Here is a 13,923-nt window from a genome sequence, read left to right as displayed (position 1 = left end):
GTCCATCGGCCAGACATGCTGTTATCAGAGGCCAGGGAGTGAAGGGGAAGATACAGAGCCCCTCTCTGCCAGCTGGTTGAAAGAGCCGACAAGATGATGCTGAGGAGGGGTGAGGGGCTGGAGGAAAGCAGCTTCAATTCGAGCTGAGGGCCATACCAGGAGCCAGGTGGAAAAGAGCCCACTTCTCAGGGGATGAAGAGGCCTGAAGCTGTGACAAGGGCTGGGATCCAAAGCTCAGGTTACAGGATGAGCAAGCCTGGCTGGGGAGGCACACCCACAAGTGCCTGGGGGAGCGCGAGTGATGAGTACCAGGGTGACCAGCCTGAGTAAGGTGAGAGCCCGCCTGTAACTGAGCTCTTCCCAGCCCAGTCTCTACAGGGTCCCCCACTGTGCAGTGAGACACCTGTGGCTGCTCCTCAGTCACCCCACCGGGCCTGTGCCCCGGGCCAGTGCACAGGGAGGCAGAGAGGGGAACCCATTCCATTCCTAGGGCCAGGCGCTTAGAGAAGTTGCTACTCCTGTCACTCTTATCTGTGCCACATTCTGTCATGGCAGGCAGTTCTTCCCCTAAAACTTATTCTTCTTTACTAATAAGGGTAATATGTTCATCACAGAATATTCAGGAAATGTAGAATGGTATTTTCTAACATACATTTGTGGCTTGTTTTATTTCCTTCCACTTTTTTTCTATGTACACATATACATTTAACATAGTATCTTAATATATATATACAGTTTGGGATCCTTGATTTTTTGTTTTCTTCCCAATTCACGTTATACATGAAAATTTGCTAGTCTTCATTCAAGCATATGATGAAATTTTACGCACCACGGTTAATGACAACATAAATTGTATTGTATAGCTGTCACAAAATTTATTTAAGCAATTTTGCGGTGCTGGTTGTTTAGGCTGCTTCAGATTGTTTGCTCTTTTACATGAGAACTATATCATGCACTACAACACCCAGCAACATTTCCCACCCTGAATTATGACCACCTATGGTCTGTCCGACATGTCTAGGCACGCAGCCATGTGTCACTGCTCTCTGTCACAGAGGCAGTCTAGTCTCAGGTTCAGGGCTCTACTGCACATATGCCTGCAGAGCCCCCAGCACCCTGCACACAGCAAGTACTCAATATGTGCTGACTGTTTAAGACCCAGACCCCTCAGACTGTACGGACCCGATGAGTTTCATTTGCCAAGGGTCAGGACTGCAGGTGCCCACAGTGGCCTCGTCTGGTATTCTGCGTCTTCTCTGGGCACTGAAGAGGTAAAAAAAGCCACTACCATCCAGCCCTAACTTTAAAGACCCCATCACCTCCATGACACATGAAGTCTCGAGCTCCGGCCTCTCCCAAGTTGACCAGAGCTTCACTGTGCTCACGACCCTGGTAATCCTCAACCCCAGGACAGCATGGTGGGGACAGGGCCCTGGCTCTGGTGCCAGACAGGGTTCCAATCCCAGGTACCGCAATGGTCTGGCAGGGAGGCCAGAGGCCTGCTTGGGTTGCTGCATGGCCCCAGGGCAGAGGAGCTCTCCACTACCCTGGTCATGCTGCACACTTCACCCCAGGCAGAGCGTCCAGCCTTCAGTTCACAGAAGCCCCCACTTGGCCTGCAGAGGCAACTGAGTTTACAATCTCTGGTCCATAGACATTGAAATCTAGACTCCTAGACTCAACGTTGCCTCCTAGGCTCTCCATCTGCGGGTGCCATCCATTATCAGCTCCCCATGCCACAGGGGCAGCTCTGTAGTAGCCTCTCCCTGCCTGGGACACCTGCCTCCTTACTGCTGCCTAAGGAAATCTTCTCTCAAACAGCGCCTCCCCAGGAGGTCAGAATTCTGCTCCCCCTCCTCTGCTGCCATTCCACCTTGCCCCCTTCACACATCTGGATGAGACTGAGCTGCATATGTGTCCCTCTCCCCCTCAACACTTCAAAGTAGAGGTAGGTTACTCACTCCAGAGATTTGTTGATTTGCACTGAGCTCCCCATTTGAAGGTAATGCAGACACCCAGACAAGACCTGGCAGCTGACACCCAGAGGAGGTGTATTTGTGGTCAGGGGAGGGGTGGGGGGGTACTTAGGCCTCCACCTTCAGCCCTTGGGGATGAAAAATAATAGCTGCCAATTATGGAGCTACCTACATGCCAAGCACCTTACAGACATTATAATTACTCCTAATCACCTTGATGAGGGAGACACATTATACCCCCATTTTATAGATGAAGAAACTGAGGTTCAGAGAGGTTAAGTAACCTGCTAAGGTAGCAGGCTAGTAGATTCAAATCCAGGTCTGCGTGACCCAAAGCCTGGCTCTCAACCGCCACATTAGTGGTGAAGAGCCTTAAGCACAGGGTGAGTACAACCACATCAGTGACCAGCACCAGGTTCCAGAATTCCTTTACTCCCCCCAGAGCCTTCCCTCCAAAATCAGTGACAGTCTTCAAGTTTGTTTGCTGATAAGAGATGCTCCTCTTACCTTAGCTCAATTCAGCAAACACCTCCATATGCTTATAAAGTGCCTGACATTGTACTGGCTCTTGGGGGTGGGGGACACTGAATTCACTCTCTAGGGACACTGAATGGGTGTTACAGAGGTGGAAGGGAGCAAGGGGTGGACAGGGTAGGGCTGAGGGCTTCCTGGTGGAGGCGGTGACGCTCATCTTGAAGGCTGAGTGTCCCTCCACTTCCTGGGACACCACCCCCTGACCCAGAAGCCTACATTCCAGATACACCCTGACCAACAGCTACTTAAAGAAACACTCTACCTCTTCAGTCTTTGGGTCTTTGCTCAGGCAGCAGCCTCCATGGAAATGTTCCTCTTTGAGACAGACACAGATACACAGGCACATACACCCCTAGCTACCTGTGAAATTCCTCCTTGTGTATCAAAGACCCAACTCAAATCCCAACCTGTCCACCTGCACAGTCACCCACAAGGCAGGACAGTGCTCCCCTCCCCTAAGTTCCCACAGCACACCTATGGCTCTAAGGTGCCATTTACATTCAGTGAATGAGACACACACACAGTTGCACTGTATCCCCTGCCAATCCTTGCACATAGCAAGATAGTCAGTTCAGCAGATATTTGTTTATGCTATGACCAGTTCAAAGCAAAAAATATATGATACAATTCAAGAAAAACAGCGGAGTGAAAAGGGGCCTCCCAGCTAGATGACCTGGAAAAATCCCCCTTTGCCTTCAACTCTTCATCTCCTCCTCATGGCCAGTCATGCCTGGCAGGGATCATCCATCACAGGGAGGTTGTTGAAAACTCAGTAAGACAACACTCCTGCACCAACACAGGGCCTGGGACATGGGACGACTCAGTAGTGCCAGCTCTGGCCACCTGGTCCACACTCAGAATCATCTGCAGTCCAAGCATAGACAGACAGGCTCCCAGCAGGTGGAACCCCTCAGTGTTTTTCAAACCTCCCTATGACCCATAGCAAGTCATACACTGCGACCCCGTATACAGGCAAACTAAAGAGAACTGCAATAAAAGTCCAAGAAACACTGCTCCTCATGGTGAGGGGCACACACTGATACTGTCTCTTTCATCTTCTCTATTTCATTTCCAAACTGATTTCACAAACCGCTTCCAGGGCACCCTGTGGTTGGAAAGCCAGGCCCTCACTCACCCAGGGTGTCAGAGCCGCTCTCCACCGTTTCGTTGACCTTCCTCGCAACTCTGGCCACCGCCTCACCCATCTTCCTCAGCATGCAGACTCGGGTGTCCTGTTGCCAGCCACCAGGCTGGTCTGCTGCTCACAAGGGGGCCTGCACCTGGGGAAGACACAGGGGCATGAATCCCCTGCCCACCGGCCAGGGACCCCGGCTGCTGGAAGCCTGCACGGACAGCTCCAGGCCACTCACCTCCTCCTGAGGGGCCCAGAGCCCAGGCCACATCCAGCTTGGCCTTTGAAGCAGTCGATCTGCCCATCAGAGGGTGGGGGCAGCCTGGCCCTACCAGTTTCCTGGGAGGATCGACACGTGTGACCACACCAGACACGGGGCCAGGGCCTGAAACAGTGGCCAGGCGGGAGTGAAGACTCAGGTGCTCGCTGGCCTGTGACTCACTTAACAGGCGGGGCAGTAAGGAGGAGGCGGGGCACAACCAACTGCAAGGAAGAGACACTCATTCCTCCATCTCACAGCCTGTGAACTGGTGCCCTGTCCATGACCCTCTAGGACAACTCCTCCAGCTCCCTGTTTGCCCCACCCACTTCCGCCAGGCTCCCCCTGTGTGCTGGGAAGTGGGCACAAAGGGAAATGAAACACAGGCCTGCCTGGTCAGAGCTCGCAGTCTGGCAGGTGGGTGGGTCTCTAAGAATTCCCTCTCCAAGTACCAGTATGGAGGAAGTTGCCTGTTTGGCCTGCAGACCTGATTATCAGCCTGATGCTGAATTTATCTGCAAGACCCCAAGGGAAAAGGGGGTAGAGTAGGAAAATGAGAGAAAGGAAACTGGATCACTAGAGAGAACAGACTTAAACAAGGGTCAGGAACACAATAAAAATTATAAAGTATTAAAAACATAAAGGACACTAGAAATGTTGCCAACTCCCTTTTTGTTACAGAGAAGGAAACTGAGGCAAAAAGAGGGACTAAATGACCTGACCAAGGTCCAAGTGAGTAAGTGGCAACAATAAGCTCAGCCCAACTCCACATTCAGTGCTTACTTCTTTACAAGTCACCTATGTCACCAGTGACAGCACCCCACAGAGAGACTAAACTTGAGGTCAAAGTCAATGCCTTCCTTTGCCCCGAGTCCCACCTTTGCACACAGCTCAAGGTGCTCTAATGAACTCAATCTGAGGGTCAAAGGCAGAAGAATGTAAAGGGCAGGAAAAAAGGGGGTGAGGGTAGAGCTCAGAGCTGCTAGCAAACACCAAGAAAAAGTCCCCATGTGCTCAGCTGGACAGGGCCGAGCTGGAGGTTGGCCAAGCCCAACCACGTGCTTAGGGGAGAGAGTGGTGAGTTCAGTGTGTATGTGCATCTCACCAAGGAGGCCAACACTGAAGGTGTGAAACACATGGTGCAGTGGGAAAAGACTGTTTTTTGAAGACAGGCCTAATACCTAAATCTGTTATTTATTACTTGAGAAGTCTTGGAAAAGTGCCTTAACTACTCTGAGCCCGTTTCTTCATCTGAAGAGATCTAGTAGTAACCTCACTGGATTCAAACAAAGATTGAACAAAATACATATATCTTTCTAGCCCAGAGACCAGGACACAGTTACTTAATAAATTCTAATTGAGAGGATAAGACAATACACATGCAAACATGATGCCAGCTTCTAATCCCAGTTTTATAACCATGTGACTTTGAACAAACAACTTAGTGGAACTCATCTTTAAGGAATGAGTAGAATTTTCATCCCTCCACCTCCAGGAAGTTTTCCCTGATTGCCCCAGCCCTTAGTGTTCTCTCCTTCTGAGTTTCAGAAGCACTTAATGTCCTAGCACAAGACACTCTGGTTGTTTATAAGCTTCTTAAATTATACACATTTGTCTCCCCAATTGGCCTGCAGGCAGCTTAGGGCAGAAAGCAGATCTATACTGTGTTTTCTGCCTGCACTTTACACCACACACTGAAAACAGATGCCCAGTTAGTATCCCCAATGGTGATGAATGATGATCAACAACTATCATTGAGTTTCAAATCTAAATACAAATCAACTGACTTTTACAATAAATCTGAGACACTGTCTAATTGAGAAGGGTCAGAAATTCAAATGCCTAACAGTGCCAGGTGGGCAAGTTGCACCAGGTGAGCCATGATAGGACAGGAGGGGATAGTGAGGACTACTGCAAAAGGGACCCAACACCTTCACCATGCTCCCTTTAAGACCATCCCCCTAAGCCTGAGTCACAGCAGTGCTGTTGGAATCTTCATGACTTAGTCTAACCCCTTTACAAATTAAATAAACAACTGAAGACCCAAGAGGGTTGGCAAATCAGATAGATGAAATTAAAAAACCTGAGTCTTCTAATTCCTAAACCAGGTATTCCTACTATACCCCTCCTTTCCCCATCTCTAATATTTATCATCAGTAATCATAAACATATATTGAGCATCTACTAGGTATAGGGTGTAAATGAAGAGGAAATACAGGAAAAAGCTCTGACTTGTGATTCTGATGAGGAAGCGCTTTCTAAGAAACATCACAGAGGCAATCCTGGCCTCTCAGTAGAGGGGAAAGAGAAGGTAAATCTCCAACCTACCCAGGGTCTGTGCTAACCCTAGTGGGATTGTATCTAGGCTAATTACTTTCAGACACTATGCCTGCAATTCTTCTAGCTGCCACCAAGTGGGGCAGTGGTGCTAAAGGCCTTAGAACCCCTTGATGAAAACTAGTCTGATTAGAAACTTCACCCCTGCCCGGTGGGGCGTGGCTCAGCGGTTAAGGGCGGACCTAGGATCCAGGCGATGAGGGTTCAATTCCCGGTCAGGGCACATACCCGGGTTGCGGGTTGCAGCTGATCAATGACTCTGTCATCACTGATGTTTCTATCTCTCTCTCTCTCTCCTTTCCTCTCTCTGAAATCAATAAAGATATATTTTTTTTAAAAAAAAAAGAAACTTCACCCCTGCCAGCAGGCTCAGACACCATACAGTATGGGACAGCAAAGCAAGAACAGTAGCAACCTGTAAAGTCTGTAAGTCAGAGCAAGTCACTAGAGGGAGGGACCCTTTATGTTCCAAAGGATGCTCTAGGTACAGCACAGATACGCCCTAGCCCCCATGAGGTTCCTGTTGCCTAAAATCATCAAAATTGCTTACTGGCTAGGGAACCACCCTCCCTTCCTTCACCTAAAACTATCCCTCCCTCCAAGGGAGAATTCCTTCATAAAGTTCAGCTTACAATCTCTCTCCCTGGTCTGATGACAAAGATCTGTCACTCTTTGGCACAGGCAGGGCTGTGAGATGGAAGAGTGGCAGGGCCACATGAGGTATAAGAACCAAGATGGGGTAAGAGGGATCCAAAAATGAGGGAAGAACAAACTTGGAATGATAGGAGTCTAAAGTGTGTCCCCAAAAGGGCTCCTACAAGGTTGTCCAACTTCATTGACTGCTCCTTTCCGCCCCAACCCAATGCAGGGCTCTTTGACCCCAAAAAAGCAAGAATTTATTTAGCATGTAACAGGAGTCCAGAGAGAAAGGAGATTTAGGGAGGGAGGAAAAAATAAAGAAAGCTGCTCCTCTTTTCTTTTGCTTTAAACTGTTTTTGAGAAAAATGGAAAATTGTCCGAGTCACATATAAGTGATGGAGTGTAAACCCCCATAGGCAGGGCCACCTCTAGGAATGTGGGACATCTGTCTATATAAACAATTTGGGTGAATCAAAATCAGCATGTCAGCACAATTCTGGCTGTCCAATCTCATGTAGTCCCATGAAAAAAATATCACACTGGCCAATGGGAGCAATCAGTATTCAAGGAAGTCCTTCTGGGACCAACTCCATAGGCCCAAGTGCTGGACTCCTTGAGGCATCTGGTCAACCCCACAAGCAAGTGCAGTGGTAGCAGAAAGATTGTCCCAAATGGGAGAAACAGGAACCATCAGCCCATATAGGTCTGGTCTGGACCTGAGTACCCAAATCTGATGTCTCTGCTGGCCCCAGCTGTTCCCAGGCACTAAAGAACAGCCTTAGAAAATTTTAAGGAAAGCACTCCAAATCCTGGAGACCCTTAGGCACAAGGTCCCAACTCACACTGCTGATGTCCTAGCAACACAACCCTCTCCACACAGTCCCAACTCGCCTTTCCTCAGAGTGTGCATCATAGTCCCAGGAAATGTTTAAATCCAACAGACATCTCCTGGGCACCTCCTACAAGGACTACAGCTACACTCGGGGAGTAAAGGTACAGAGACAGGGCATAGGCCAGAATGAGCTTCCCATCAGGTAAGACTCAATGACAAGAGGCAAAATGAGCCAGCCTCTAGTAGCTCAATGACACTGGGCCCAAGGAATATGTGTGCCCTCTACCACGAAGACACATGGCATGGCTGGGAGGAGGGAACAGAGACAGGGGCTGAGAAGAGTTACCCAAAATGATGAGAGAAAGAGGGAGACAGGCAGCCAGTCTGTCCCCAGATTACTGGCGGAGGGGGTTGGAGGCCCTTCTGGAAGTCTGTCCTTTGTTTCTCTGCAGGGAGCTGTGGAGAGTTTTTTGAGGTTAAACCAAAGTTTTGGAAAGTTCTCAGTGTTGGAGCAGTCCTGTTTGTAAAACAGACATATCACCTTTCCCCCTGGGTTGTTTTGAGCAGTAAATGACACAGAACTTTTGAGAAAGGTCTTTGCAAACTTAAGCATTTCCTACACAAGGCATTACCAAGAGGTGATTAAACAGGTACAGTAAGTTAAGATATAATAAACTGAATGACAGAAAAAAAACAAGGTGCCCTGCTTTATGAGAATTGGCAACACAGCCCTCCTGTACCTAAAACTTCATTTCATCTGGATAGGAGACTGGGAAAGGGGTGACTTTTGCTCAAACCCTGACAGTAGCCCCCTTCTCGCTCCCGCCCTCACCAGTGAGAATTCTACCTTATCTGGAGCCCCAAGATCTGTGCAAAGGAGCTGCTTCGACACCCCGTCCACACCAGCTGCTCCTATATTTAGTTACTGGTGTGGTCACTTGGGAACTTTAGAGGCTGGCAGCCGCTCGGAAGGGCAACCGGAGCCTCCTCAGCCATGTGTGCAAGCTCCCCCCACCGTCGATTCCAGCGGGTCTCCAGGACCACACCAATGGGGGAGCCGATGGGGAGGTAAGAGCTGGCGGGCTGGGTCAGACCCAAGTAGCCCAGAAGGCCCGCTCGAGGCCAGAACAGAGTTGACCCAGTTTTTCACCCAAGGGAAAGGAGCCCGCTGGGGCGCGAACAGGACCGGCTGGCGCCTTGTTTTTGAGCCATGGGATCCGCAGCGTCCTCCAGCGCTTCCCCAAAGGCATCTAAGCATCCTCGGGCTGTGCCTCCCAGGACTGAGCTAGGTGACCTGGCCAGGGTCCCCTTGCCTGGCGCAAGGGGCCCGCCTCACCCGTCTACCCCACCCCCCGGTGCCCGCAGCCAATGGCTCCTCGTCGCCGGCCCTCAGCTCTCCCGGCAGGCGGAGACTGGGGAGAAGAAAGAAGAAAGGCAGAGGAAAGGACGCGGCGAACGAAGAGGGCCGAGAGGTGCGCTGTGGGGCACGCGTCTGCAGCTCCCCTGGGCGGAAGCAAACCCCGAAAGTGTCACGTCAGGGACGAAGTACACAACAGCTTCTCCCAGCAGGGGCGCCTCCAGCGGGGAACCGAGACCGGCTCCGGACCGCTTCCCCGAGCTCCCTATTCCCTGGCACCGCTGCGCCCTCTCTCCCGAGCCAGCCCCGGTCCAGCCGCAGTCTGCGAGCACCGGCCGGCGTGGCGCCGGGCCCTTGGACACTGCAGAAGCCGCAGCTGGCGGACCGCTGCTCTTTGCATCGGGAGACCTGAGGGGGGAGGGTACGCTGCAGAAACGGGGACACTTCTCTCCCTCTCTCCCCCATCCCCTCCAGAGCTTAGCCTCAGACTACGTTTACTTTGCGGGGCACGAAGCGTGGGGCTCGGTTCCGGGCCGCTTTCTGCTCCACTTACGGCGACAATGCCTCCTAGCGCCCTGCGCAGCGCAGTCACGCTCCCTCGGCCGCCGGCGGCGCCCCTTGCAACAGCGGCGCGCCGGAGCCGGCGGGGCGGGGCGGGGCGGGGCGGGGCGGGGAGGGCGGGGCCTGGGCTCTGAGCGCTCGGCCGCACGGCCAATCGCTGCGCCAGGACAGGCTCCGGGGCGGGAGCAGACGGAGGGCCCGGGCCGCGCGCTAGCCGGTAACGCGGGTCCTCACGCCCCGCCGGGAGCGGCGCGCGCGCGGAAGGGTGGCCGGCGCGCTCTCGTGGGTGGATCCGCTTTGTGTGCAGCTTCTGGAGGGAAAACGCACGGAGGGCTAGGTGTACACAGGAATGTAGGACCGAGGCTCCAGATTTGTTTTTCTCAAGGGAATGGCGCTGAGTTGGCCAGATCGGCATAGTTTGAGAAACGTGAAGCTAGGGAACAGGAAACTTTTCACGTGGTGCCTTCAGGCGCCCTTTAGGTTTTTACGTACAATAATTCTGGCTACACTAAGTTACTTCACTTCTCTAAATCCCAATGTAAATCCCTTTAAATCCCTCTATGAAATAGGAATTAAAACCTATAAACACCTACTTCATAAGGTCATTGTGAGGGTTAGTAAGTGAAATGTTGAGGTTTCAGTGCCCAACAGGATAACGGCCCAGGGAAGGGTCGCTGCTTCACAGGTCTGCATTTATGGAGGACTCACCATATACCCTCTTCCAGGCTCTATTGGGAAGATGGAAGAAATACGGCCCCTAACTCAACCAGTGAGGATGACCAACAAGTCAGATGCTCTAATAAAGCAGAAGCACATATTAAATGTGTGGGAGTCCTAAAGAAAGAACATTTAATTCTGCCTCTGGAGACTGGGGCAGTCAGATAAGGGACACATACTCCCCTGGGTCTTGATGGATGTTATGGGTTAAACTGTGTCTCCTCCAAAAGGACAGGTTGCAGTCTTAACTCCCAGTACCTCAGAATGTGACCTTATTTGGAAATAGGGTCATTGCAGATGTAAGATAAGGTCATACTGGAGTAGGCTGTGACTGGTGCTCTTATGAGAAGACACACATTAGAGACATAGATGCGCCACATGACAATGGAGGCAGAGAAGGGAGCAATGCTTCTACAAACCAAGGAACCCCAAGGATTGTAGGCAAGGACCAGATTCTGTCCCAAGAGTGTCCAAAAAGGAACAAACTGCCAACACCTTGATTTCAGACTGCTAGCCTCCAGAACTGTGAGGGAATGCATTTCTCTTGTTTTAAGCCTGCCAGCTTGTGGCAACTGACTACAACAGCCCTAGAAAACTAATACAATTGGGCAAGTAGGAATAAAGGGAAGGGAATTAGAAACATCTCCAAAGCAAGTCTTTCAAAACTGAATGCCCAGTGTAGGCAAGGCCCTGTATCTTGGGGTATACCAAGATGAATCAGACACAGACCCTGCCCTCAGGGGGTACCACTCATGAGGATGCCTGGGCAACATGTTTGCTGACTCCTTCCCAGGAAGACTCTGGAAGTCTTTCCCCGACCTCATCATCACTATATCTCCAGCCCCTCCAACTCCACATGGACAAGACTCTTCTCCAGCTCAAATGCCACTTCTATTCCTAGTGTGTTTACTTCTACAGAGCACTTACTGCATCATGCCTATTCTTATGCCGTCTCTGCACAAGTCTTCTTGCCCAAGGCTCTGCCTGATTTCAAATAGACCAGAGCTTGGCACATGGTTAGTGCTTACGTCAGTCAGCACTTTTTCTCCTGCATAATAAAACACCCCAAAACTTAGAAGTGGCTTAAAACAATAACTAGTTCATGATTTTATGGGTCAGCATTTTAGTTTGGGTTCAGCTGGGCAGTTGTTCTGGCCTCAGCTGGACTCACACATGTACCTGGGTGAGTGGCTAGGCAGCCAGAGGCCTCTGCATCTAGGAGTGGCTGTCGACTGAGGTAACTGGGCCACATGTCTCTCATTCACCAGCAGGCTAGCCCAATGTGGCTCACATGGAGCTTCAGGGTTCTAAGAGCAAGAGTGGAATCAGGCAAGGTCTCTCAAGGGCTAGGCTCAAAACTGGCACTACATCACTTCTGACTTTTTTTAACCTTAATAAAAGGCCACATCTTCACATACGACTACATTGGTGGTTAGGGTTTCAACATATGAATTTGGGGGGATATGATTCAGTACATAGCACCCATGTACTCACCTTTCCTTTACTGAGGCAGCTATTTGGTATTTTGTAGGCCTTATTGAAACTGCCAGGCTGGAGCTCCCTCCACCCAACCACACCCTTCCCTTCTCCCCCTGCATTTTCCTTCCTCTGACTAGGAAGGTAGAAACTCATAGGAAGGATATTGTTAAGAGAGTTGCCTGGTGATCAAAATACAAGAAATTCTTCTGGAAGGAGGGAGTCTGGAGTTTCCAAGAGAAACACACTCATGCCAAGTCCTGGGGTGGTTCAGTGTGACAATTGTATGGACACATACAATTCCCATCAAAGATGCCCCAAAATACACTTTTAGCTTCAGTTGTTCAGATATGTCACAATAAAAGTGAGTTTTTAGGTCTACAATATGCACTCTCCCCCAAGTCATTTTAGCCTCTAACCATTGACCAATCCAGCTCTGCACTCCTCCTGACCCTGAATGTGCTACCAATCATTTATTTATTCAACAGGCACTTACTGAGCACCTACATATGCCAGGCACCTGTGCTAGTCCCTGGAGAAGCAGAGGACACAATAGCTGCTTTCATGGTACTTATGGTGCAGTGGAGAGGCAGATACTAATTAAACAATCACATTTATAACAGTGCAGGCTGTGTGGAGATGAGCGCCTATGGAAGTCAAGCCTGGCAGAGGGTAGGGAAGGCTTCCCTGAGAAAATCCTTCTAAGTGGGATGGGACGAGTAAGAGTCAACTATGTGGATATTAGGAAGTACAGCAGTTTTCTAACGCTATACATAGAAAATAGTGACAAACTGACACAGCTTTTTTTTTCTAACCACAAACTTAGCAACTTAAAACAATACACTTATTATCTACAGTTCCTGTGGGTCAGGAGTCCAGGCACAGCTTAGCTGGTGCTGGCAAGGCTGTGATGAAGGTGGGAGGAAGGGCTGCATTTTCACGTGGAAGCCTGACTGGGGAACTGGGGAAGGATCTACGTCCAGGCTCACTCAGGTTGTTGACCGAATTCATTTCCTTGTGAATGTAGGACCCAGGGCACCTGGCTTGTTCAAAGCCAGCAACGGAAGGGGGATTAGAATGAGTCTGTTAGCAACATGGAGTCTTACAAAACTTGATGTAATCACAGGAGTGACATTCCATCACCTCTGCCATATTCTACTGGTTAGAAGCAAGTCACAGGTCCCACCCCCACTCAAGGACGTGAACACCCGGAAGTGAAGAACACAGGGGTCACCTTAATGTCTGGTCACCACAGAGAACAACCAAGCAAAGGGACTAGCATGTGCAAAGGCCCTGTGACAGTAAGGAACACGGTCCATCTGAGGAACAGGAGCACAGAAAGCGAGAGGGAGAAAGGTAGATGAGCCAGAACAGGGAGGGCGTCATTCAAGATTCCAAGAATAATGGGAAGCCATGGAAGAAAGGAAGATGACACAATCCAGTACACACCGCCAACCATTGTTACTCCAGGGCTTCTGAGCCTAATTCAGTGCAGGTGGATGAATAACCCCATCCAAATCCAGCCAAAGAACTGGATGCAGGAGCTGTCGCCAAGGCAGGTGAATTCCAGGGCTAGGTGGAAGCTGCACATTGTTCACCCCTTAATCTAGAGCCAGGGCCATACCAGGGGCTGAGTAAATATTTCTGAAAGAGTTAGTTGGAGAGATGAAAGCCAGGCAGCTAGTCCAGGGCCTACATGGAGAATCAGATCTCTAGCAATCGATTCCAAATTTTCTACTCTGAATTGACAGGGCCCACCCAGTCATCATAAAGAATTCCCATTGAAAACCCTCAGCTCCACCAAGAGAGGGCAGAAACTCCTGGGGGCAGAGCACCTCTGTCTCAACTTGGTGAGCACCCACTCTTGGCTCCCAGGCTCTGTATACTGTGCGCCTTGCCCCTGGGCTGTGGCTGGCACCATTCATTGTTTGGAATGACAATGTATTTGCATTTCATAAGTGCTCTTTCTGGTTGGAGCTCAACCTATCAAAACCAGGCACATGCCACTGGGACTTAGTGTAGCCTTAAGCATACTGCCCACTTTCACCTTGCAGGCCAGGGGTAATAGAGGGAGGGTTGTACCCATGAAGAATCTTCTCTTCT

General features: G+C 50.3%; 1 protein-coding gene across 14 annotated transcripts in view; it reads right to left on the bottom strand.

Moving 5' to 3' along the window:
- Positions 1-13,923, bottom strand: part of LRRC20 (leucine rich repeat containing 20) — a 52,053-nt gene that overhangs the window by 34,383 nt on the left and 3,747 nt on the right. For 8 of the 14 annotated variants that reach the window (XM_081157563.1, XM_081157569.1, XM_081157574.1 and 5 more), the window contains one exon: positions 3,646-3,790. The exons of 1 other annotated variant lie outside the window; for it this stretch is intronic. In XM_081157563.1, the coding sequence (XP_081013689.1) occupies positions 3,646-3,727 (82 nt within the window). In that variant the 5' untranslated portion in view covers positions 3,728-3,790. Of the gene's footprint in view, positions 1-3,645; positions 3,791-3,880; positions 4,028-9,619; positions 9,705-13,923 lie in introns of those variants that run through there. 5 more of the 14 variants (XM_081157565.1, XM_081157572.1, XM_081157575.1 and 2 more) reach the window with 3 other exon arrangements.

The sequence above is a fragment of the Miniopterus schreibersii genome (assembly GCF_964146895.1).
Source record: "Miniopterus schreibersii genome assembly, chromosome: 14".
NCBI lineage: Eukaryota > Metazoa > Chordata > Mammalia > Chiroptera > Miniopteridae > Miniopterus > Miniopterus schreibersii.
The sequence above is the reverse complement of the archived record's forward strand: the minus strand, read 5'-3'. Positions and strand labels throughout refer to the sequence as shown.